Source organism: Dendronephthya gigantea, unplaced genomic scaffold (genome assembly GCF_004324835.1).
Source record: "Dendronephthya gigantea isolate DGI-Jeju-01 unplaced genomic scaffold, DenGig_1.0 000022F, whole genome shotgun sequence".
In the NCBI taxonomy this organism is placed as follows: Eukaryota; Metazoa; Cnidaria; class Anthozoa; order Malacalcyonacea; family Nephtheidae; genus Dendronephthya; species Dendronephthya gigantea.
The window spans coordinates 532,140-553,295 of record NW_021163032.1 but is presented as its reverse complement, the minus strand read 5'-3'; the positions used below and the strand labels follow the sequence as shown (position 1 = coordinate 553,295).

The following is a 21,156-nucleotide window of genomic DNA, read 5'->3' as shown; positions in this document are numbered from 1 at the left end:
TCCTTGCATGGTCGTTAACCACTCTCCTTGCATGGTCGTTAACCACTCTCCTTGCATGGTCGTTAACCACTTTCCTTGCATGGTCGTTAACCACTCTCCTTGCACGGTATGCATTTCGATTCAATTTATCAAACGAATTGTTTTCACGCACCATTTATCTATATAACTGTTTTCATTCAAATTATTTCTAAATATTTTTGTTATAGGTTTCCAATGATGAGTGCATTAACGATACTATTCTTTTGTAACATGCTTTGACTTTCCGTCCTTGGTGGTAACTCCAGCAAAGCGTTGGCTGTACGCATGCTCAGTAATCGACTGCTGCATTGACTGCCAGTACTTGTGGCCAGCGGGATTGGATCATCGTTTTGCCATGACAACGATACGCGATGATACTCAGGTCGAGGGTCCAGGTTGACATCTGTGGAGAGCTGCGAGCAAATCAGGATAAAAATCATGTAAGTGAATGTAGCTGGTTATCGTCGAGGTAGCTAGCTTACCTTGGCTTTTATTCTCCGTAGATTTCCATTTTGAAATCCAGACATTTTTCTCAACGCAGGATAAACAAAAAGATAGAATGTAACAAGGGCTGATACTGGGTTGCCTGAAATAGTTAAATAACGTTCAATGATATTTAAAACAAACAAGACTTTTTCTTCCCTTCACCAATGACTATTTCGCATACCTGGTAAAGCAAAGAACAGCTTATTCTGGCCGTTATGTTTTAACGTTGCAAAGGTCGTGGGTTTCCTAAAACGGTTTCAATGTTAGTGACTATTTCCGTCTTGAATCAGTTTCAAAACTGCTCCCCAAAATGCCGGAAAATGATGTAAACCAACCCAGGCTTCATAAAAACTCGTCCAAAATGTATGGTTGCGTTCAGCTCATCCTGTAAGATCGGTTTCAGCAGGTCCTAATTGGAAAGCGATAAAAACTCTCAGTATGGAGAAAATCGAAACAGTCTTTGATTTTTCCTAACCTTTTCACCCATGGAGACTCCACCAGATGTTATGATAACATCAGCATGATCAAGACCTTCCATCAACTTTTTCTTTAAGTCTTCAACACTAAATACAGCACAGTTTCCATCAAGTCATATCTACGGTCAACTCCGAAGTTCATAAAATATATTTGATGCACATTTCTACGTGGTTGTAAACTTACGTATCTCTCGATATCCCCAAATCACGAACAGGAAAGCCATGTTGTTTACAAGCTCCGATCAATGTTGTCCTATTGCAGTCTCTTATTTGCCCAATTTTCCCATCAACTGTTCCCGGCTCCACTATCTACAACACAAAGAAATTCCCTGATTTGCTGTTTCCTAGTTGCTTCGATGTTGGAATGTCTATTTCTTTCCCTATACCTCGTTGCCAGTTGAAAGAATGGCGACCGTTGGTTTCTTGTAAACTGAAAGCTGCAAAAACAGAAACCAGACTGAGTGCAATCGATGTTGTTTCCAAGATTGTTGAGAATGTATGTACATGCACGCATGCTCATTACTTCCTGTATTCCAGCTGTTGCCAGCAGCCCCATTTCAGCTGGGCCCAGTAAATCTCCTTTGGATAAGATTTTCTCTCCTTTACCAATGTCAAATCCCACTGGCCTTTGAACAGATAAACGCGTGGTGATAATTGTACGATTCATTATTCATAAACAATTAAACATCACTAATGCAGAAGAGTGATAATATATCACTTTCTTTACCTAATATCTTGGCCTACACTTGGTTTCTTTAGTATTTCAATCTCAACTTCTATTTCACCCTGTCATAAAGGCGAGAAAGTGGACTTGAATTAGACCATAGCTGGTTGCTCATGCAGTTTGAGAGAAAATTGAACTGAAAGGATTGTGTGTCATAAACTGGAAGCATCGTCGAAAGCATGCATGCTTTATTTCCACAAAATCTCAAACCTCATCCTGGCTTTTAATCAATCTTGTATCCTCAACCTGGACCACGGCGTCACTACCCTGAGGAACAGGTGCCCCTGTCGTTATCCGCATTACAAAACCTGGACTCACAGATATCTGCGGCTATATATTTAAAACAACATATTTTGGTTCAGTAATTTCATGTATGTTTGAATCTTTTGAGATTGAACTGAAATTCAAAGCCTGGAAAATAATACCATATCACCAGCCGTCACTGGACACAGGACTTTACGAATACCAATGCCATCAGAGACTACAGTAAAGATTAAGACCCGGGATTAAAAAGTGCATTGAATCGATTTAAAATCTTCTTTACTTGGTGGGTATAATTTAGTACCGAGAACGGCGTAACCATCTTTCACTGACGCCGCGAAAGGTGGATAAGGTTCTTTGGCGTTGATATCTTTGGCCAAAATAAAACCAAGAACATCTAAAAAGCAATGAAAAGGACTCTCAAATAACGAAACATCACGATCACAGCAAGATCACGTCATTCACCGGTGAGAGCCATAAATCATTTGTGCTTGCATGGAGTATTCAAAAGTTTTAGCTTTATACAGCTTTATTTGAAAGATAAATACGTTACGATACCAGGTGTACATTTAGAGTTCGTTAACCTTGAATACCGCCGTTTGCTTCCAGAGGCTTGCAGACTGATACGTGATTTAAGACCGTCTCAACAGCCTTGTCCATCGGCATCAAAGGATACCTCGACTGACGGTCTCGTTCAGCAACTTTTGACAGATTATATCTTTCTGCAAACAAAAGTGTTCAATGAATATAACACCTCACTTTCGTAAGAAATACTTGCAATACAAAAACAAAACCATTATCCTACATTTAGCCTTGCTGTTCTTACGTTTTGTGGATTGGTCTTTATGAGGACAGACATGGATGCATTGACTTTGAACCTAAAAGATTTCACTTCAAATTCATACTCCATTTATCACATAGTTTGTCAATACATTACAAACTACGAAGGAGGGTCATTTACATTTTTGTCCGCAGTGTTGGCAGCGATATTTTGCAGTGTTTTATGGACGTGTTGAACATTAGTTTGTCTTTCGCAGAGCACATCTGTGAAACGATGGAAAAGCGAAAGAATAAAGGGATATTCGGAATTGTCGTAAAGCATTATAGAAATAGTTTTTTACCCAGCGCATGAGGCAATGCTGGAGCGATGAAGTTAAAACACTCCTGAGATCCTTTGAAACTTCCTGGCAAGTTGATTATGAGTGTTTCACTTCTGATACCACAGACTGGCCTGGTTTTGAAATGAAGAGAAAGTTGACCTTCGTAGTTATATCTGAGTTAATTAACTGAGTATTCGGTAATGGTCAGTCTAACCTAGATAACATCGCCATTGGTGTAACTTCTAGAGATTTGCTGATCATTTGCAACACAAGCCCGGGTGCTTCACGAGTGATGACACACTTGGTCGCCTAAAAATATGATCGTACTTTCAACACCGGTGATGTTCAAAACAGTCATAGTTCAGAATTCAATAAATGTAAAACTAACCTCGGGGGTGACATCTCGTGGTGAAAAACCTGTTCCTCCCGTGGTAAGGATTAAATTCACGTGATCAACATCAGTCCATTTTAACAATGCTGACTGTATAGTAACGTGAAACTGTGGTTAGGATCCCATATTTTCACACACGGGGAAAAACAAAGTGCTATTACGTACTATTAAAGTACTATATTAACCTTTATTTGCTCTACATCGTCTGGAACACATTTTTCAAAGACATGATTCACTGCAAGACTACATTGATGGAATACAATTTCAAAAAGTAACCTTGGTTTTCAATGGGTTATGATGTAACAACATGATTTATTATTTATGACATACCATCACTAAATCGTAATGATGGTATTTCATAACTAGTGACGAATGAGATAAAACTTCGGGTGTTCTAGTTTTGTGATTGTATCTTTCATCAAGAGAAAATGGTTCTAGGGTGTGGCGGTAGACCCATGTGGGGTGCTCAGATGAGATCAAAGTGTAAGTAATCGTAACACACGTGCCACGCACGCGTCGATGGAGTTACGGATCGAGAAAAGCTCTGGGCACGAAGGTAGTCAACCTGAACCTGAACGCAGCCCCCCTCAGGACTATATGTATGCTCTGGACAAGTCGTAAACTTCCACTGTAAACTACCTCGTATTTCCTAACAGCAATTTCTTCAAGTTTGGCCCACTTTTGTCGACAGCAGAGCCTCTAGAACAGCTATCACTGACTACATAGAAGTTAAAAATACCTCAGATACTCATTTGGCGATGAAAATATCAAGGGGAAACGTTCGAAAGGCAGGAGAATCGTAAACTAACCTGTTAAAACAGCCGCAGACATCGGTTTTGCGTCCACCATATTGGAAACCGCGTACATTGAGGTCTGGTAACGAGTTATGAAAAACTGGTATCACCACCTTAACTATATTAACCTATGGTATTGACCAACTTTTATTCTGTGGTATGGGAGAAAATTGTGCAGGATTTATTGGAGTTCATGTTGGTAGTATTTTTGATATTCATTTTCACAAGAGTAACAACAAATTATTACTAATGTTGATAATAAACCTGTAGACAAGTGACATACAATCCCTGACTGCAATACTTGTAGTGTGCCGAGATGATCTTGCTTTGTGCTGAGGCAATAAAATGCTGGGTAAAATTTCTTTTGAACTTCATAATAAGTGGGTGCCACCTAAGATTCCTGCCTGCTTTAGTATAAGTTTATCCTATATTCTTATAAGTAAATTCAAGAATTGTTGGTATATCAACATCATAGATTCTCTGGCAATCAAATTTCAGTCTGCTTATATCTATTGATGGCTTCATTGTGAAAATGAGCCTTGTTTGATGTATAGGAAAGCTGAAAACACTAAAACACTACTGAATTAAGTTAACACGAAAATCAACATCTCAAGAATCCTGAGGCACAGTTGATAGAAAAGAACTCAATAGATCAACCCTTTAAAACCCCCATCTTTCCAGCCACTTCAAATAAACACTCACACCAGCCATCTTACATTAGGTGCTGGAAATCATTCAGAAAGCAAAAAGTCTGATTATGAAAGAGTTTGCAAAAGAGCTTGCCAAAAGGTACTTTAGTGTCCTGTGAAAGCTAAGAACTTCAATAGAATGATATGTGAAACTTTTGTGCTTGACTCATTAAACTTTGTTTCTTATCAAAACACAGGCCATTGAAATTCTGCATCAAGGGAAAACGGCACTTGAGGCATTGGTTGTTGCGATCAAAATCCTAGAGGTACGTTTTTAATGGAGGTGTATATTTGTATATTTCATGTGGAATCGCTGGAATGTGGATTTAGAAATGTTTAATGTGTACAGGACAGTCCTCTGACGAATGCTGGTGTTGGTTCGAATTTAAACTTGGCCGGTAACGTTGAATGCGACGCGAGTATCATGGACGGAAAGACAAGCAGTTTTGGAGCTGTCGGTGCGATTTCAGGTTCAATAATCTAAATTGATATAATTCAATCTTCTTTAAACAAGTCAATGTGAATTTTTTTATAGGTTTGTGAGAATGTTTTTTTTTTGGATTTTAGGTGTGAGAAATCCGATTGTGGTAGCGAAGAAATTAGCTGAAGAGCAGAGTATCTCGTATCCATCAGGACGAGTTCCACCGATGTAAGTTTGTCCTTTTTATAATGTTATCAATCAGTGCTTGAGTTGATGAAAGATCATATATGTAGTTTACTGGATATAAGATTGGATTACTTTGCCAATAATCTTCACCCAACCGTTGATGACCTCGGTTTATACACAGTCAATAGAAATGGTTTTAACTGCTGTTTAACTGATGTTCGTCTTCACTTGCTAGGATTATGTGTGGTGACGGCGCACTGGATTGGGCTGTGAAACACGGTGTTATTGGAGTATCACGGAAGTCTATGATTACAGGTTATATAACAGCCAGTTAACGAGACTTTCAGTCTTGTTGTGTGAAGAAGGGTTTTTTCTGTTGCATGAGCAAAATATTCTTACTTATCTCTTCAGATAGTTCACTGAAATCATTCAATAAGTATTTCAAATACGCTGAAAACGACGAAGAAGGACATTTTAACTGTGAGATGAAGGCAAAAGGAAGGCAGAAGAAACGTAAAATCGAGATGATGGATCCAGTGAATCAGGTAACGTTTGTCTTGGAATTTCTGGCCGTTTAAAGTCCGAACAAACTTCTCTACTTTAGCAATTCAACTCTTCTTGCCATCATCTAGGAGGAGAATTTGCTGGACACCGTAGGAGCTGTGTGTATGGACACAAATGGCAATATTTGTTCTGGGGTTTCAAGTGGGGGACTTCTTCTCAAATCTCCAGGACGATTAGGCCAGGTATTGGTAATTTAATTGTTAAACCATACCCTATAAGATAGTTAGCATTTGCACTGGCATATATGAAACTTTGCATGGTGAATGAATAACTTAAATCATATTAAATTTGTTAGGCTGCTATATATGGAAGTGGCTGTTGGGCTGTGACTATGACCGAGGACACTCCAGTTGGTATAGCGTGCTCTAGCTCAGGTATATGACTCATTTATAGTGGAATCGACCGATCAAATCAAAAACCAAACATTGATTTTACAGCATTGGTTCTTGCCTGTTTCAAAAGAGTTTCTTAAGCCTTTCATTGATTTCAGGGTGCGGTGAAGAGTTGATAAAAACCTTACTCTGTAAAGAGTGTGCTGACCTATGTACTGACAGGTGAGATAGTAAATAGCTACTTATATCTCGTCATACAAGAGTGACGGTTATACAGTTCGTAATATTTCAAATGTTTCATCTTTTAGTTGTATTGATAAGAATGGAACGGCAGTATTAGAAGAGCTGTTGCAGAAAAAATTTCTTGGTAAATTTCTCCCTAAGCAAACAAATTCTATAAATATATTTGTATTATATACTAACTTCATCGCAGCGTATTTGGCGATATGAAGAAATATTTTTCCACCTGAAAAAAACTCCCAAATTATATTCCGGCGGTGGTTTTCAAGTTATTGCCATTTATCAGTACCCTAAACTTAATTGTTTTAGATTCACTCCGTCTTTCAAGAACCAATGAAAAGTCGGCGGGGATTATTTTACTAAAATGTAAAATTAACAACACACAAGGTTCGTTTCTTTTTCTTCATCGTTTCGAAATCCGACTTATGATTCGTGAAATGGATAAATACTGTTTTTCCACATCATTAAACATTTGACATATGTTATGGCTTTTAGACTCGCGACAAATGCTGGTGGATTTCTCTTGGGGTCACACAACGCGCACCATGGCTGTTGGGTACATGGGTGCCAGAGATGAAAAACCTAAGGTAAGAGATTCACTGTTTGGCGAGTTTCATCGCTTGTTACGCTGGTTGTCAGCTCGTGTGCGCAATCATCTTGTACATTCCATTTGGTTTAATTCAACCTCAAAAGCGCCTGTATTTTCATTGTATAGTTTGATCTGACAAGATTGGAAACAGATAATTCTCCACGTCGTTCAGTTTTGGTTCAAGGAATCGTGCAAACACAAGAATTATCAGCGCAAGATAAAGACGGCGAACTCAAAACAGCGATGGAGGTTAGACCATAAAGAATGTTTAAATATATATATCGCAGTGTTGGAAGTACAAACAGTCACTGAAGTTTCCTAAACTATTTTCAATTCTGCATGATAAGGGAACTCTATACATATCTGGAGTCAACTATTAAAGAATTCGCTTGCCTTGCAAATTTTTTAGCCAATCATTCTTCATCTACCTCGCATCTTTTGGCCAATCGAGGCTAATGATGTCGGCAATTGACATTCGGAAATACCATAAAGTTCTTTTCTCCAGCGTATAGCATTTTGCGACCAAAAACTGACCGCACAGCAAACTGAAAAAAGTGGAAAACACCGGAAGAAAATACAATTTTCCAGCTTATTTTAAGTATTTCTCACTGATTATATTTCTAATCAAGTTATCAGTTCAACAAAAATTGATGATAACTCTCTCGCTGATCTGATGGTAATATGGTGTTCGCTAACATGGGGCTGTGAAGACTAAAATTTCAAGCTTAGACATTCATTGTCCAGTTGTTTAAACACCCTTGACCGTGTGATATGCGTGCATCTGCTCGGCTATGCTGTAAAACTTGTTGTCTGTGTCGAAACCAATATTCACATGCTAGTATCGATAGCTTCGTGTTACAGTTTTTGGATTATAAAGCCGAAACTAAACGAAAGGAAGCTTTATAGCAAAGTTGATGTTCGAATCGATGTCAATATTCAGTCAAAACAGGAAACGAAGAATTTAACAACACTCTAATAACGTAGTTCATTACACCTATTAAAGGCATTCTCGTGCGAGCATTAATTCCTTTGTGTTCAGATGGGCAATTTTCGATAAAATCGTCCGTGAAATTTTAAATGCAGGTCATGCGGAAATGTCGCGATGAGGAAATGTGTTGTGTATGTATATTTAAGCGCGCGAGTGCAAGCTGGCTACATATAAATAAATAATATCGATTAGACTGGACTATAGCAGGTGTTTATGTCAACGATGTTTGCTCCATTATTCACAAAGTCCGTTTAGTGGGAACCTGCTTCATTGAAATCAGCGGCTTTGAGGCGACAATACAGCCACAAATATTGATTTTTCTCCAAACGCGGAAACAGTCATCGACAGAAACAAGGTGAGTGAATACTTCTTTTCGATCTAACTTTAGAAAAGTTCCGTTTTGTCGACATTTTTTCATCATTTGCATACAAGCCACGACGCTGTACACCGACCGTTGTCAAAAGTTAAGGGCTCTGATATTACGTTTAAAAATAATCAAAATATTTGGAGTTCCGTATGCTGTTCATTACAAAGATTTATTATCACCTGATGTTTTCTAAAGGCCGGAATTTCGAACTGTTTTTGTGGTTTAACGTGGAAAAATCATTCCGAACCTGCGTTGTATATTTAAAGTTTTTCAAGTTTTATATTTTTGTATTTTATCTTATCAAGCATGTAATTGTATTCCCGGCCGTAGAAACTCTCCTAAATGTAAAAGTTTTGAGGATAGCGCAGTTGATGGCAATATGAAATATAGCTGAAGTCTGTGAAAGAATTAAACAACAAACTCTTGGCAAATCAGCCGTAAACTGTGCGAACACATCCGATAGACATGACGCATCTAGCTAACGGTCGCACTCAGACTCAACAAAGACGGTTTTTACATGAAGACTCGCTTTCAACCTGTTCACCTTTCGAGTAATAAAATAAATGGTTTTTTTTGCGTGACACAACTATGCTTGGATCAGTAGACCAGACGATGCTGACGTGATATACTACTCTACAAGTCTATATACTCCATTTTATACATTTCTCTCATAGGATTATTTAGACACGTTGGATTTGTCAGGCCGATTTTTGGTGTATGTTAATTGTTAATGGCGATTGTTGGTGGTTCATGATATCGTCAAGCTGACGTGTGTCAAATGCTTTCAATGATCACCAACGTACATCAGAATCGGTACGACAAAGCGTTGCGTCGTATTAACGCACCTATACCGAATGAATTTCGTTTTCGCATTCATTTTTGGGTTTAATAGATGTATTTCTGATTGAACCAACCTCACCTCTACACGATAGGTTTTAATAACCTAAGATTTAAAACTTTAATGGAGATTTGTAGTTAATATAAACCGTTTAACTGCTTTTGAACAGCCAGCACTTTAAATGAATTTTTTTTTGTTCAGATAAGAATCTGATGCTTTGTGGCATCAGGGTGCGTCGTATGTCGGTCGACAGTTTTCTAGTATTGTGGGTCGTCTGCAGCACACGTATCACGTTGACATGGGACGCCAAAGTCTTCCAGCCTTATCATGAACACTATCTTTCCCAGGGAACATTTCATGGTATCGATGTTTTTACCGAAGACCTCAACAGCGCCACAGGACCAGAGATGTTCATGGAGAGGTTTTACATCTGCTATGATAGGGACGGTCGAAGGACATATTACAAGAAGCTGGACGAAAGTTATTTTTCAAACAGACGATTCTGGGTTATAACTGCTAAAGGAAAGTTTATCGCTTCTATGAAAACATGTTGAAGATTTCCGCATTACATATTCCTAACAGTACCATGTTAGCCTGCATAGTACCCTGTCAACAAGTGTTGCTCTCAGCGGAGAGATTACGCCAGTGTTGGTTTTATATTAGAGCAAAAATTCGTTGAATTGGTAGCCGAATAAAAGTTCAAATGTCCAGGAGAACTTGTCAAGATGTCTCAACCATCGAGGAGGAAAGAGGAGAATTCTTGAAATTTAAAAATGATAGCTTTATTTGTACATAAAAACACATTAAAGTTAATTCACTTAATTGTGAGGTTAGTTGTAATCGTGAAAGGGTCAATGTGTTTCATGAGAAAGATGAGACAAAACTGTTAATTTATTGACATGTTAATTATGTACAGTTATTGAATATGATTAATATATTCGTTTGTTTTATCTTGCTGTTTTCTTTCTCTTAATTTCTGGTTCATCTTCATCGTTGCTGTCTTCCTCTAATTCTTCGCCAATTTCTACAAACACATTTTGATTTTATGTTATCTTCCTTAGACCGCAAATTAAAATAAATATCTCAAAGCAGACCTGTTGTGCTAGTTTCCTTCAAATCTTTTGCTCTCTCTTTTTCATCGTTCACGATTTCAGTTAATTTATCATTTACCCTACTTTGGATATCACGCACGGAAGCAATAAAATCTTTCATAGTTGCACAACTCGAGCCATTATTTTTATTTTCGAAAACAAAAGTTTCTCCACTCCTGAAAACCAGTTTCGCTTCGGCCATATTTAATCACATTCGCTACGTCATGTTATATTCATTAACGTGGCTTCAAACCAAAAGCCTTCTCAGCTCAATTTTCCCAAGAAAAAATGCTTGAAAATAATTTGACAAACTTTATTAACTAACGCAAAATAATACTGTATATTATAATCATTACACTGCAGTATATAATTAGAAATTTAGCTTTTGTGCACAGCTTTCAAGGGTTCCCCTATGAATAGCAGAATAGACTATTCTATATGCTGCTTTATTCTGTTCAGAAATATAAACAGGATTTTGCAATATACAGCAGCTGTACATTGTGACTTGTGACATGTTTACTATTGCATCAGTCCTCTGCCTTGGCATTCTTGACATTGTGTTCATTCAAAGGTTTGATTTTCCAAACAGGGTCAGGAGAGTCTATATGTTGTTGAATAGTTGCATAAAGTTTTGCAGTTTTCTTCTTGTGAACGGCCATGTGTTCCTCCGGGTCGAGTGATAATGTCTGTTCAACGGAAGTAAAATAAAACAATTTAATTAAATGATTTCATAGTGTCATCAAATGATTGTTTGGGATTCATTTCTATCTGAATCAATCTGCTATGTGTGTTTAACAAGTTTGATTGATCATTGTAATCACAATGATCAAAATGAGGTAAATTTGATAAAGAAAATGCTGTAATAAGATCATATTTAACGACCGTTTACATTTGAATTGGTCATCAATTACCATTATCACAAATACCATTCACCATAGTGTGATAATGAAATTTCAATTTAAACAAATAAATATAAATATCCTCACTTCCATCATTTGCTCTTTAGTAGGAGAAAGAGCTTTCATTAAAACCCAACCACAAAACATAACACCTCCAACAACAACGCTGTTTACGACTACCTTCTGTATCCTAGCCGCCATATTGGACGTAATTACCCCCCGTTGTATTAATAAAATTATAATAATATCGGGGGGTATTTTCTTTATACAGCACTGTAAACACGGCGAAGCTAAAGATTTGAAAAACATGGCTTTAAGCGAAGCAGATTTAAAAGCGAGTGTGCATGAACCAGATGTTTCAACAAAGGACTTTATTATGCAGCAGACAATGTTGAGAATAAAAGACCCCAAAATTAGTTTGGACTTCTACACACGTGTGCTTGGAATGAGGTATTAAGAATGTGGCAATGTGCAAAACTAGATATCCAAGTATACGTACGTACGTTATAAACTATTTGTTTTTTGTATTGCATAATTTTCTCCAGGCTTCTTGGAAGATATGATTTTCCAGAAATGAAATTCAGCTTGTTTTTTGTTGGATATGAAAAAGCAGAAGATATACCAGATGAGCAAGATGCCAGGACAAAATGGTGTTTTTCCAGAGTCGGGACCATAGAGCTTACACAGTATGTAAATTTTATATTACCCCATGGTCCATGGGCAGCTAAGTCAATGTGGTACCGGTAACCGCATTAACTGTGGGCTGCCTATGGTTGGATTTAGTATAGATACCTGCATCCATGTATTTTATCCATAGCAAATCAACGGAAATGAATCATGGTGCAATATTAAAAGTGGTCATACAATTTTTTTGTGGTTTGCAGCAACTGGGGAACAGAAAATGATCCAGATTTCAGCTATCATAATGGAAATAGTGACCCAAAAGGATTTGGTATGTATAGCTACAATATATTGAATGTTTTTGACAGAATGCTTTAGGGTGATTTGAAGTTTTTAAAGCACATTCTGACTCACATTGTATTCTTTTCTATTCTTGAAATTTTCAAGGTCATATTGGCATAGAAGTGCCTGATGTTAAAGAAGCTTGTGAGAGATTTGAAAAACTTGGAGTCAAATTTGTCAAAAAACCGAATGATGGTATTATTTTTTTGCTGTTTAAAAGATACTAATACTTGCAATAATTTCTCACTTGAACTTTCAAATCACATTGCATAGACATATTTTAAAATTGTTTTGCAGGAAAAATGAAAGGTCTGGCATTCATTCAGGATCCTGATGGTTACTGGATTGAAGTGCTCAACAGCAACAATCTCGTTAAGCTAACTAAATGAGGACAATTAGAATGCAATCAACAAGGTACCAATTATAAATCTTGATTTGTGGAAGGTATGATAAAATATTTCATTCCCTAAGTTTACCATACATTGATAATATATGCTACATGATCAAAGTTCATTGTGATTTGATGGACTATTACATATACTATGTAAATCACACTGTTCAACAATGTGTCTAAAACAAGCTCTAAATTGATTGAGTGGACACAGTTCCTTTGCGTCACAACAGGGCAAAGCAGCAGGTATTTCATTGGCTAGTACTTGAACATAGAACATGCCAGATTTTTCATCATCACTTTTGCATGAATATAGAACAACTGCAATGTTTCCAGAAAACGGTGCAATGTTGGCCGTCCTAAACTGACGGTTCTTTTGTTTCCTGTAGTTATTTGCTAAAAGCGGTTCATTATCTTTAAATAATCCCATTAGACAAACTAATGGGATGATTGTTTCTGCATGGGAAAAGTGAAATATTGCTTGAGTATAGGCAACTGATGTCCCTAAAGATTTCACAACATTTTCTATTGATTCGGTTAGGTTTTTGAGTAATAAACAGCTCATATCATAGTTTATTTTATATCCATAACCACGTTTCCAGTAGTTTTTAATGTCATACATATACTCAATAATGTCCAACTCTGAATCATGCAGTATGCTGCATAATTGCCCATCGCCATAGATTGCAAGTTCATAAGCACATGATAAGAATATATATTGAATATGAGCAGATGTAAGGCCTGAATGGTCGGTAATATTTAGTCTCTTGGCAAAGGCTGCCTTCAAATTTGTCATCTCTTCACCATCCTTAAACTTATGAAATTCAACCAATGATATCTCTTTATTTTCTGACACTCTCTGTATATATTCCGAACAAATATCAAAAAATCTCAACAGGGGTTCTGTTAGGTTGGTGGTTGTTATAGCAACAGGCTGGAATTTTGAGGGTCCGAGCACACCTGTTCCTTCAAAGAGACCAAAGGAAAAAGCTGAGGCACTTTGACTGGTCCGTGGCGTCATTGTGCTGACAAAGTAGTGTTGTTCTCCTGAGTATTTAGGAGAGAAAAGTGATGGAAATTTTCTCCGTATTCTTCTTGAGATGTTATACAATTCCTCTGCACCAACTTTGGCGAGGAACTTATCACCATATTTGAAGCGATTGACCCATGGCATCTTTAAATTTCCATATGTTGTCTCTTTGTTGTGAAACTGATTGATGTAACCTGCCAATTCGTCCATTCCTTTTATGTCTTTCTTCCCAGGGTATCTTGTACCATGCCTGAGCACCATATTAAGATGCAAAGGAGAGCATCCGTTTGGAACCTTGACGATATCATGATTATCATCATTATATTGTGGATACCTTGATTTCGTTGCAAAATTTCTGCGTATATTACCACTTGCTTTGGCAAAATATTGGAAGCAAAGTACCGCGAGAATAAATTTTACTATTTCTCTTCCAACACACATGACACATGCTAACATGCACCTTTGCCTTTGCTCACGAAACATTTCATTTTTAATCTTTTTGTACTAAGAATTTTCTTTAGTGTTTAATACCCAAAGATGTGTAGAGTATCCACGCAGAACCTAGTGTAAAATCTTGTGGAAAAAACAACTTTTTATCACCATATTTTTGAACGTATAAAGCATTCAGATAGCAACAGTATTATTTGTCGAAATCCACGCGTGCATCGTGTTCGAGGATATACCACACGCGTGGTCTCCACGAACTTACCACGAAGCAGCAATAGCCTTTCTGGTTCAAATATTCTCTTCAGTCTTTTGAACGCTAAATTTCGTTCAAATATTCTTCAAACGGCTAAGACAGATATGTCGAAACGTATCCAAGATATTCTAAAGTGAAAGCTATTAACACTTTTCTTTATATTGCATTTTATTGTACGCCGCAACTGTACTGTAACTAATGTTTCGTACTTGTTCAAACTTGTCTTGGAAAGATAACTTCAAATCCCCTTTATCGGGTCCTTAGACTAACTGAAAAATTCTGAATATTCATGCCGGCAATTCATTCATACTCATTATTGATATTGCAGAATAGAGTTTATTTATAAAATATCCTGGTCATTTACAAGTTTTACGGATACATTTCCTTTGATAAGAAAAGAAACGGAAGGATTTTCAGGCATTATCACCCAACAAACTGGCAAGAATTGTTTTATAACATTCATGGAATATAAATTTGCGCCCAGTGACAGTGCAATACAGCGTTCATTTGAAGTTGTATTTGATGACGCCGTGCGTTATTTAGTTATTTCATGTCGAAAGGAGCGTCAGCTGGCTTTGAACCAATCCAAAGCGAGATAGAATCTTATTATTGAAAATTTTGATGAATTGATTAAGGCGTTCATTGTCAGCAAGGCGGGCTTTTATTGGCATAGTGCGAAACCTCTGTTTGTCAAAATCATCTCTTGAAATCTGCATATTATTATCGATACGAGAGAGCCTGATTTGTCCTAATCACTCGCCTTAAGATTTCGAGCACAAGCGAGCGAGAAGCCACAAACTTGCTGACGTATATTTTGCTGATAATGTTGAGACGCTCAGTCTTCATTTGTACGAGCCATGGCCGGAATTATTCGATAGGAAATTGAACTCGCGAATAATAACTGTCGTGTTCAATGCACCTGAGACAAAGAGCCGCTGGAAAGAAATAATTTGTCATGATGTCAGCTATGCTTCATCTCAAAACTCTCTCATGATTGACAACGCAAAGAGCCAAAGAAAGTCGTTAACATTCTCTGGAAAACTATGAAAGGTAAGAAGACAATCTCTGTTGTATAGTCTGGAGCCCTTCGGAGTATTAACTTCATCAAAAAAAAGCCCAATTCAGGCAAATTGCTGTTTCTTTCTCCGGCTAGACATATATATGAAAAATTCATGCTCTCACAATCGATATTTCTCCTCTCACAGTGCCAACAAATTTGATTTATTCCGCGCCAATTTGTTGTCTGTTTCGCGCATACAAATTACATGTTTCGTTTGGAAAATATACAGTAATGGTTTATTCACAAAACAGAACGGGTAAAACAGCGGGTATCAAGTCATTTTTTTTTTTTAAATATAAAATTTAAATGCAAATCGATAGTTTTTAATTTCAACATGCTTGACACCACGGCCTTATATTTGCTTCCATTCTTTCAAGTAATTCGTCTGTACCAATATTAGATATCTTTTTAAAATTTTATGATGGGAAAGGAATTTGTGAGACTGAACAGTGCAATATAATCACGGTAACAGTAATATACCTTTAAATATGTTTTTTATATGTTCGTTTTTTTTTAATTTCGATATTCGTTACAGTGTCTGCGAATAGACGTTTTTAATATAGAATATATGCTAACAATATTCATAAGATTTCGTTTATGTAAATACTATGATAGGTGGCCACGTTAATCTTGTATTTGCCAACTAAATGCATTCTTGTAATGTTTTCTGGGTAGCATCTCCATGCCTGAAGTATTAAAATTAATGCGGTCCGCGCTAATGTAAAAATATTTTAAAGTTGTAACAAAAATCTAATGCCATTTAAGATTTTGATTTTTATCTCAAAAAATAAATTTAATTCTGCTTCACAGTCCCACACACGCATGCGCGTTGAGTATACCACTCAGTTTCCCTTCATTTGGACCGAGGCTGTGGATGTAATCCGCTGGTCTCATGCATTCGGGTTTCATGTATGACCAATTATAGATCGTGCGATTAACCTGGTTTCACGTGATTTGTCACCAATATGTCTTGTAAAATGTACATTCTTATTCCCTAACCACGTTGGATTTATAGTCACCGGTTGTGCCTGAGTGTACCCGAATGCTTTTCACTTTTGTGCATAATTCTTACGAGTGAAATGTTCTTGTTTGCTCAGAGACCACAAATCCATTGAAAGCCTGAACAAACACAGATACATACTTTAATCCTAGTTAAAATTAATCCAACCGATCATATATATTAAAAATGATTTGATCCCAAATGATTTGATTTCGCGGGGTAAATATTACATTATACCGGATGGACCAATATATAGTATACCCACCACTCTTTCCAAAAATTCCCCCACAGACCACCGTAGACCACGGTGCGTTCAAATTGCGATGTATCTTATCCTATTATGTCAATTTCTGGCTGTTAATCTTACCTTCAAAGGAAAACATTAGACATTCCTCGACAGTTAAAATATGACCACATCTAAATGTGCATGCAGCGAACTTGAATAGTGTTTACATTTTTTCTTAGTTGATCCCCTAGCTCGATTTCTCATAAATATTTAACAACGCTAGAATTAGATTAAGCATTTTTACCAATTCTAATTTGAAATATTAGCATTCATAAGCTTCAGTGATTTGATACATCTTATTGTAGCAATTACGTTCCGCATTGAAGCCAGAAATGTAACACATAACATTGAAGGTTGTATGTAGACAAGTGTATTTGATCATATTGGAAATCATTCCAGGGGAACATTTTTTAAATCGACTAAGCTCGGTTATGTAATTGTATAATGACTAATTAAAAGTGGCTGGTGTTGATTCGATGTCATATTGGACATGAAATAGGGATATTTTAATGGCCTAGGTCAAGGCCGCTGGATATAGTAAGTATATTACTTAGTTTTATAAAAAATGAGGTGTTTATTTGTTGCTATTCGAAAGGAGAGACTTTCAGAATGCAGAGGTCTGTGGCGTGCATTCCTTGGAATGTATTGGACATATTGAACGCACTTGCATCTTGACTCACTTGGAATTTTGAGGACCTAATTTAGTTTATAAATATCTTGAAGAAAGATTACCAGTGTTATTGAGCAAAACAAGGACTTTGTAGATGAAAAACTAGGTACTCGATTTCTAAATCTCAATTCAATATCAGTTCCACGATATAGCATTGCAAAATCTCGGTTTCCCGGTAATGTGCATGCTTAGTTTGATGAAATGAGTACATCCTGCGAAAATTTTAATTTAGATTTTTCAACACGCTGATGTGTTTTAAAGACAGATGTTGTATAAAGATAATATATTGGATTATCACATCTCGCCCACATTGGATATGCCTGGTGTGTGTCCCCCAAATGACGCAAAACAAATTCTCTTCTCGTATCTAACGACTACTATTCCTATATGCACTTATGTCTTATCTAGATCGGCACTTAAAAAATTATATCTTAATTAGAAACTTATTTTGGCTACAGCGGTTTCACCCTCTTTTACTCTACTTTACCATAAGCTTTCGCTAGGCATTTCTTCGCATAGGCATGAGGTGGTTTGGGAAGCAACCCTGTAAAGTTGAAATATGAAATATCTCTCGAAATATCTCAGGGTATAGTCTTCCCCCTGGGCGGGAGGTGGGTTACCTCACTCACTGCCCTACCCCACAACAATGTATCCTTTATTCCTTGTTTGTAAGGCTTTAATTAAACACATGAATAGAAGTGAAAATATTCCACAATAATTGTCGATATTCGATTGTCTGGATAAATAATTAAATAATTAAAGTTCGGAAGAACAAATGTAGTAATTATCATGTCACAGAAGTGTCAGACTTTTATTCACACTACCATCCAATTATCATTTAGAGTATTGGGTTTAGAATTTTACATCTATTGAACAAAATAGTTTTTGTTTTGAGAAATATCGGTATTGTGAGAGAATTCGGAGTGTATGCCTTCTTTTTCAAGGTACCAAGCAAATTAGCTCATGTTATATTCTGCCGTGTTTTAGTGGCCCTACTGGCTGGTCTGGCTGCAGGAATTCCTCTGTGTTTTGTCGCGATTTTTTGTGTGTTCTACCGCTTGTACTGCAAACGAGACAGAAGAGAAGATAACATCATCCTAGGTCAGGGTCGTAAGCTTTGGAGGAAGAGTTACGAAGTGGTGGGCTCCTCGCACGAGAGCCTCTCGATTCCAAAACATGCACCAAAAGTCGTCTCGAAATTTGTCCAGGACTCGCCTCAGTTAAGCAGCACATCAACATCGGCACACATCTCTCCGATCGAGGATCAACTATGCCTTACCGAAGATGACGACGACGACGATAACTCGTCTCTTAGCAACTACAGAACGGCTCCGGACGAGCTCTACAGTCCCGAGTGTCCATCGGTCGAGTCTCGGGATACGATCGAGCTGATTTCGTTATCTCCGGTTAAAACCTCGTACACGTCGGAAAACCGTAGTGACCCTTATGTTAAAGATATCCCCCCGTTGCAGGAACATCGAAGGATACCGTCTATCAGGGTAGTGGACGAGAACAAGGATGTTCTGTTTAAGCTAGACGCTAAACCGAACTCTAGCCACAGAGAAAAGCGCCGTGAAGACAAAATTCCGTTGAATTTACCATCATCTGTGATTCAAGGAAATCGTCATCATCCCTGTTCACGGCCTGGCATGATCGATGTTTCCATTCTGTATAAACAAACCACCTGCGAACTGTTTCTTAAGGTAACTACTAAAAATATTGAAATGCTGCACCAGTTTAGTTCCAATTGTCGAAGTCTGTTTGATGAATATTATCAGTAAGACATATGCACTCCTGTGTGTTGCACTACCTTCCCTAGTTGAATTATTGCATTTTTAAACTCTTTTTTGAATCCTCTTAGGTCAACAAAGCGATAGACTTACCTGTGAAAGACTTAAGAAACAACACATCGTCCGCATTCGTAAAACTGTACGTCCTGCCGTCTCGTCGATATAATTACACAACAAACATTGTCTCGAAATGTCTGAATCCAGTATTTAACGAGAGCTTTGCTATTGGTGGCCTGACACTCATGGAAATATTACAATTGACTATTCAATTTCTTGTGATACATCACGAACCAATACACAGAAATATTATGATAGGTGAACTATCGTTACCGCTCGTCAATTACGAGTTTGTGGACGAGGAACTGACTCTGTGTCAAAATTTGAGAGAACACAAGCCCAAGCCGGTAAGTATAATTTTCAGAAATCTTCGAGGAAAGTTCAATGGTCAAAAACTGACTCGAGTTTCATTCCATATTTTAGGTTCTTGGAGAATTGCTTGTCTCTGTGTGTCATCAACCACTCGCCAGTAAACTGTCTGTGACAGTTGTACAGGCTCGAAATTTACCAAAGATTAGTAATTATGGAATTGGAGGTGGGATATGCCGGATGTTATTTTGTACAAATCTCGAAAGCAACGACAAAATTCGTTTTTCCCGAGGGTTTAATAGACACAGGCCTACGTAAAACATTGTTTATGCCACAACAGGCTCAACTGATTCACTGTGAAACATTTCCTTGGTCCTCAATATGCACTTTTTCCCCGTGAAAGAAAATATTTTTATCGAAATGACAAAGTCAATGTTCTTGCAGTAATACTCTCGTTTCTGTTCTTTTAAGATCCCTACGTGAAAGTGGAATTATTTTTTAATTCAAAACGACTTTGTAAGAAGAAAACGCGGACAAAAAAGAAGACAACGAATCCTCGTTTTGTTCAATTATTTACATTCGATCTTGAGGCTTCGTACATTGCTTTGGAGTCGTTGATCTTAGTAATGACGATATTGGTCAAAGATCCAGGGGGGTGTCACGAGAAAATCGGACAAGTCGTACTCAGTTCTCTCACAGGTGGCTCCGCCTTTGCTCAATGGAACGAAGTGATACAAAATCCGCACGTGCCGATCGAGAAATGGCAGATGATCCATGAATGATCTGAACGTGAACGAACACGACCTGACTAGGCCAAATAATCCTAGCGTAGCGTTGCCAAGCGTTACGAATATTTCATTGTTTCCAAAGAATCAAGAAGCCTCAGGTACAAGTATTGAATACGAGAAAAAAATACGTTGAAAATCCTTTGAGGCAAAGGACGTGCTTTTCATGATTGGGATATCGAACCCTAGTTTTCACAAAGGAAATTTGATTGATCGAGACGATGACAGATGGTGCAAAGAATCGTTGACCAATCCATGTCATGAGCATATTGGCAACGATCAGTTTTTATCCAAATGAAAAGCTACCTCCGCTTTGAAATCGATGAGATTTAATTGAAAGCTAAAAATTCAGCGTCACCATGTGAATGAGAGTCAGTCAGTTTACTCGAGCAGGGCCGAAACTAGACGACCAGTTGATGGAGGCGCCTCTCATTCTTCTCAATCACGCTAATGTGATTTCTTTTGATGACGGCGATTGTTGTTACGATATCCGAAAGTTTTTCAGTACGATATCCTGGTGAAAATGAATGCATGAATATATACACTATTGCGTCTAGTTTCCTCCCTGTATTCGAGTATAGAACCGGTGAATTTTAATAGTTTCATCGTACAATAAATAAATTTTCGTTGTTCATACATGACAACGATGATGAATATAAAT

The 21,156-nt window shown here is 37.5% G+C and overlaps 4 protein-coding genes and 1 long non-coding RNA gene across 7 annotated transcripts; 2 read left to right on the top strand and 3 right to left on the bottom strand.

Moving 5' to 3' along the window:
* Positions 1-65: 65 nt before the first annotated feature.
* LOC114522233 (gephyrin-like) lies at positions 66-4,312 on the bottom strand. Its single transcript, XM_028542875.1, has 21 exons — positions 4,266-4,312; positions 4,096-4,174; positions 3,642-3,699; positions 3,454-3,546; positions 3,280-3,374; positions 3,087-3,196; positions 2,927-3,009; positions 2,792-2,843; positions 2,550-2,687; positions 2,270-2,362; positions 2,130-2,185; positions 1,915-2,034; positions 1,708-1,766; positions 1,504-1,606; positions 1,367-1,417; positions 1,165-1,289; positions 980-1,067; positions 840-913; positions 686-750; positions 501-604; positions 66-431 (listed from the first exon to the last, which is right to left on the bottom strand). Exons 1-21 carry the CDS (start codon positions 4,303-4,305, stop codon positions 201-203), a joined length of 1,917 nt encoding a protein of 638 aa, XP_028398676.1. The 5' UTR covers positions 4,306-4,312; the 3' UTR covers positions 66-200.
* Positions 404-12,993, top strand: LOC114522234 (threonine aspartase 1-like). Of its 3 annotated transcripts, none has more exons than XM_028542878.1 (19): positions 404-458; positions 4,972-5,039; positions 5,137-5,205; positions 5,289-5,409; positions 5,507-5,588; positions 5,782-5,861; positions 5,958-6,091; positions 6,179-6,292; positions 6,406-6,484; positions 6,601-6,664; positions 6,751-6,809; positions 6,992-7,069; positions 7,178-7,269; positions 7,398-7,520; positions 11,726-11,904; positions 12,000-12,140; positions 12,339-12,406; positions 12,523-12,612; positions 12,715-12,993. In XM_028542878.1, the coding sequence occupies exons 4-19, from the start codon at positions 5,364-5,366 to the stop codon at positions 12,804-12,806; spliced, it is 1,521 nt and encodes a 506-aa protein (XP_028398679.1). In that variant the 5' UTR covers positions 404-458; positions 4,972-5,039; positions 5,137-5,205; positions 5,289-5,363; the 3' UTR covers positions 12,807-12,993. The 3 variants fall into 3 exon arrangements, with proteins under 3 accessions (XP_028398679.1, XP_028398677.1, XP_028398678.1); XM_028542876.1 differs by lacking the exon at positions 404-458 and adding an exon at positions 4,349-4,449; XM_028542877.1 differs by lacking the exon at positions 404-458 and adding an exon at positions 4,521-4,602.
* LOC114522241 lies at positions 10,432-10,748 on the bottom strand. The gene is made up of 2 exons (XR_003686885.1): positions 10,559-10,748; positions 10,432-10,488 (listed from the first exon to the last, which is right to left on the bottom strand). It is a non-coding gene; the product is annotated as an uncharacterized LOC114522241 (long non-coding RNA).
* On the bottom strand, positions 12,895-14,444 carry LOC114522237 (multiple inositol polyphosphate phosphatase 1-like). Its single transcript, XM_028542881.1, has one exon. The coding sequence runs from the start codon at positions 14,319-14,321 to the stop codon at positions 12,921-12,923; it is 1,401 nt and encodes a 466-aa protein (XP_028398682.1). The 5' UTR covers positions 14,322-14,444; the 3' UTR covers positions 12,895-12,920.
* Positions 14,445-14,448: 4 nt separating this feature from the next.
* Positions 14,449-21,098, top strand: LOC114522236 (synaptotagmin-7-like). Its single transcript, XM_028542880.1, has 5 exons — positions 14,449-15,588; positions 18,542-19,257; positions 19,416-19,748; positions 19,825-19,936; positions 20,182-21,098. The coding sequence occupies exons 1-5, from the start codon at positions 15,582-15,584 to the stop codon at positions 20,490-20,492; spliced, it is 1,479 nt and encodes a 492-aa protein (XP_028398681.1). The 5' UTR covers positions 14,449-15,581; the 3' UTR covers positions 20,493-21,098.
* Positions 21,099-21,156: the final 58 nt, after the last annotated feature.

What these genes read in the sequence shown, in the direction of transcription:
- LOC114522233 (XM_028542875.1), bottom strand. Translation starts at nt 4,305, where the DNA reads ATGGTGGACGCAAAACCGATGTCTGCGGCTGTTTTAACAG. An exon ending in GTCTGCGGCTGTTTTAACAG is followed by an intron (nt 4,175 to 4,265) that starts GTTAGTTTACGA and finishes ACTTCTATGTAG; the next exon opens with TCAGTGATAGCTGTTCTAGA. An exon ending in CAGTGACGGCTGGTGATATG is followed by an intron (nt 2,035 to 2,129) that starts GTATTATTTTCC and finishes TTAAATATATAG; the next exon opens with CCGCAGATATCTGTGAGTCC.
- LOC114522234 (XM_028542876.1), top strand. Translation starts at nt 4,410, where the DNA reads ATGGGAGAAAATTGTGCAGGATTTATTGGAGTTCATGTTG. An exon ending in TATAGCGTGCTCTAGCTCAG is followed by an intron (nt 6,485 to 6,600) that starts GTATATGACTCA and finishes CATTGATTTCAG; the next exon opens with GGTGCGGTGAAGAGTTGATA. An exon ending in GGGACCATAGAGCTTACACA is followed by an intron (nt 12,141 to 12,338) that starts GTATGTAAATTT and finishes TGTGGTTTGCAG; the next exon opens with CAACTGGGGAACAGAAAATG.
- LOC114522237 (XM_028542881.1), bottom strand. Translation starts at nt 14,321, where the DNA reads ATGTTTCGTGAGCAAAGGCAAAGGTGCATGTTAGCATGTGTCATGTGT.
- LOC114522236 (XM_028542880.1), top strand. An exon ending in CCTGCGAACTGTTTCTTAAG is followed by an intron (nt 19,258 to 19,415) that starts GTAACTACTAAA and finishes GAATCCTCTTAG; the next exon opens with GTCAACAAAGCGATAGACTT. An exon ending in GAGAACACAAGCCCAAGCCG is followed by an intron (nt 19,749 to 19,824) that starts GTAAGTATAATT and finishes TCCATATTTTAG; the next exon opens with GTTCTTGGAGAATTGCTTGT.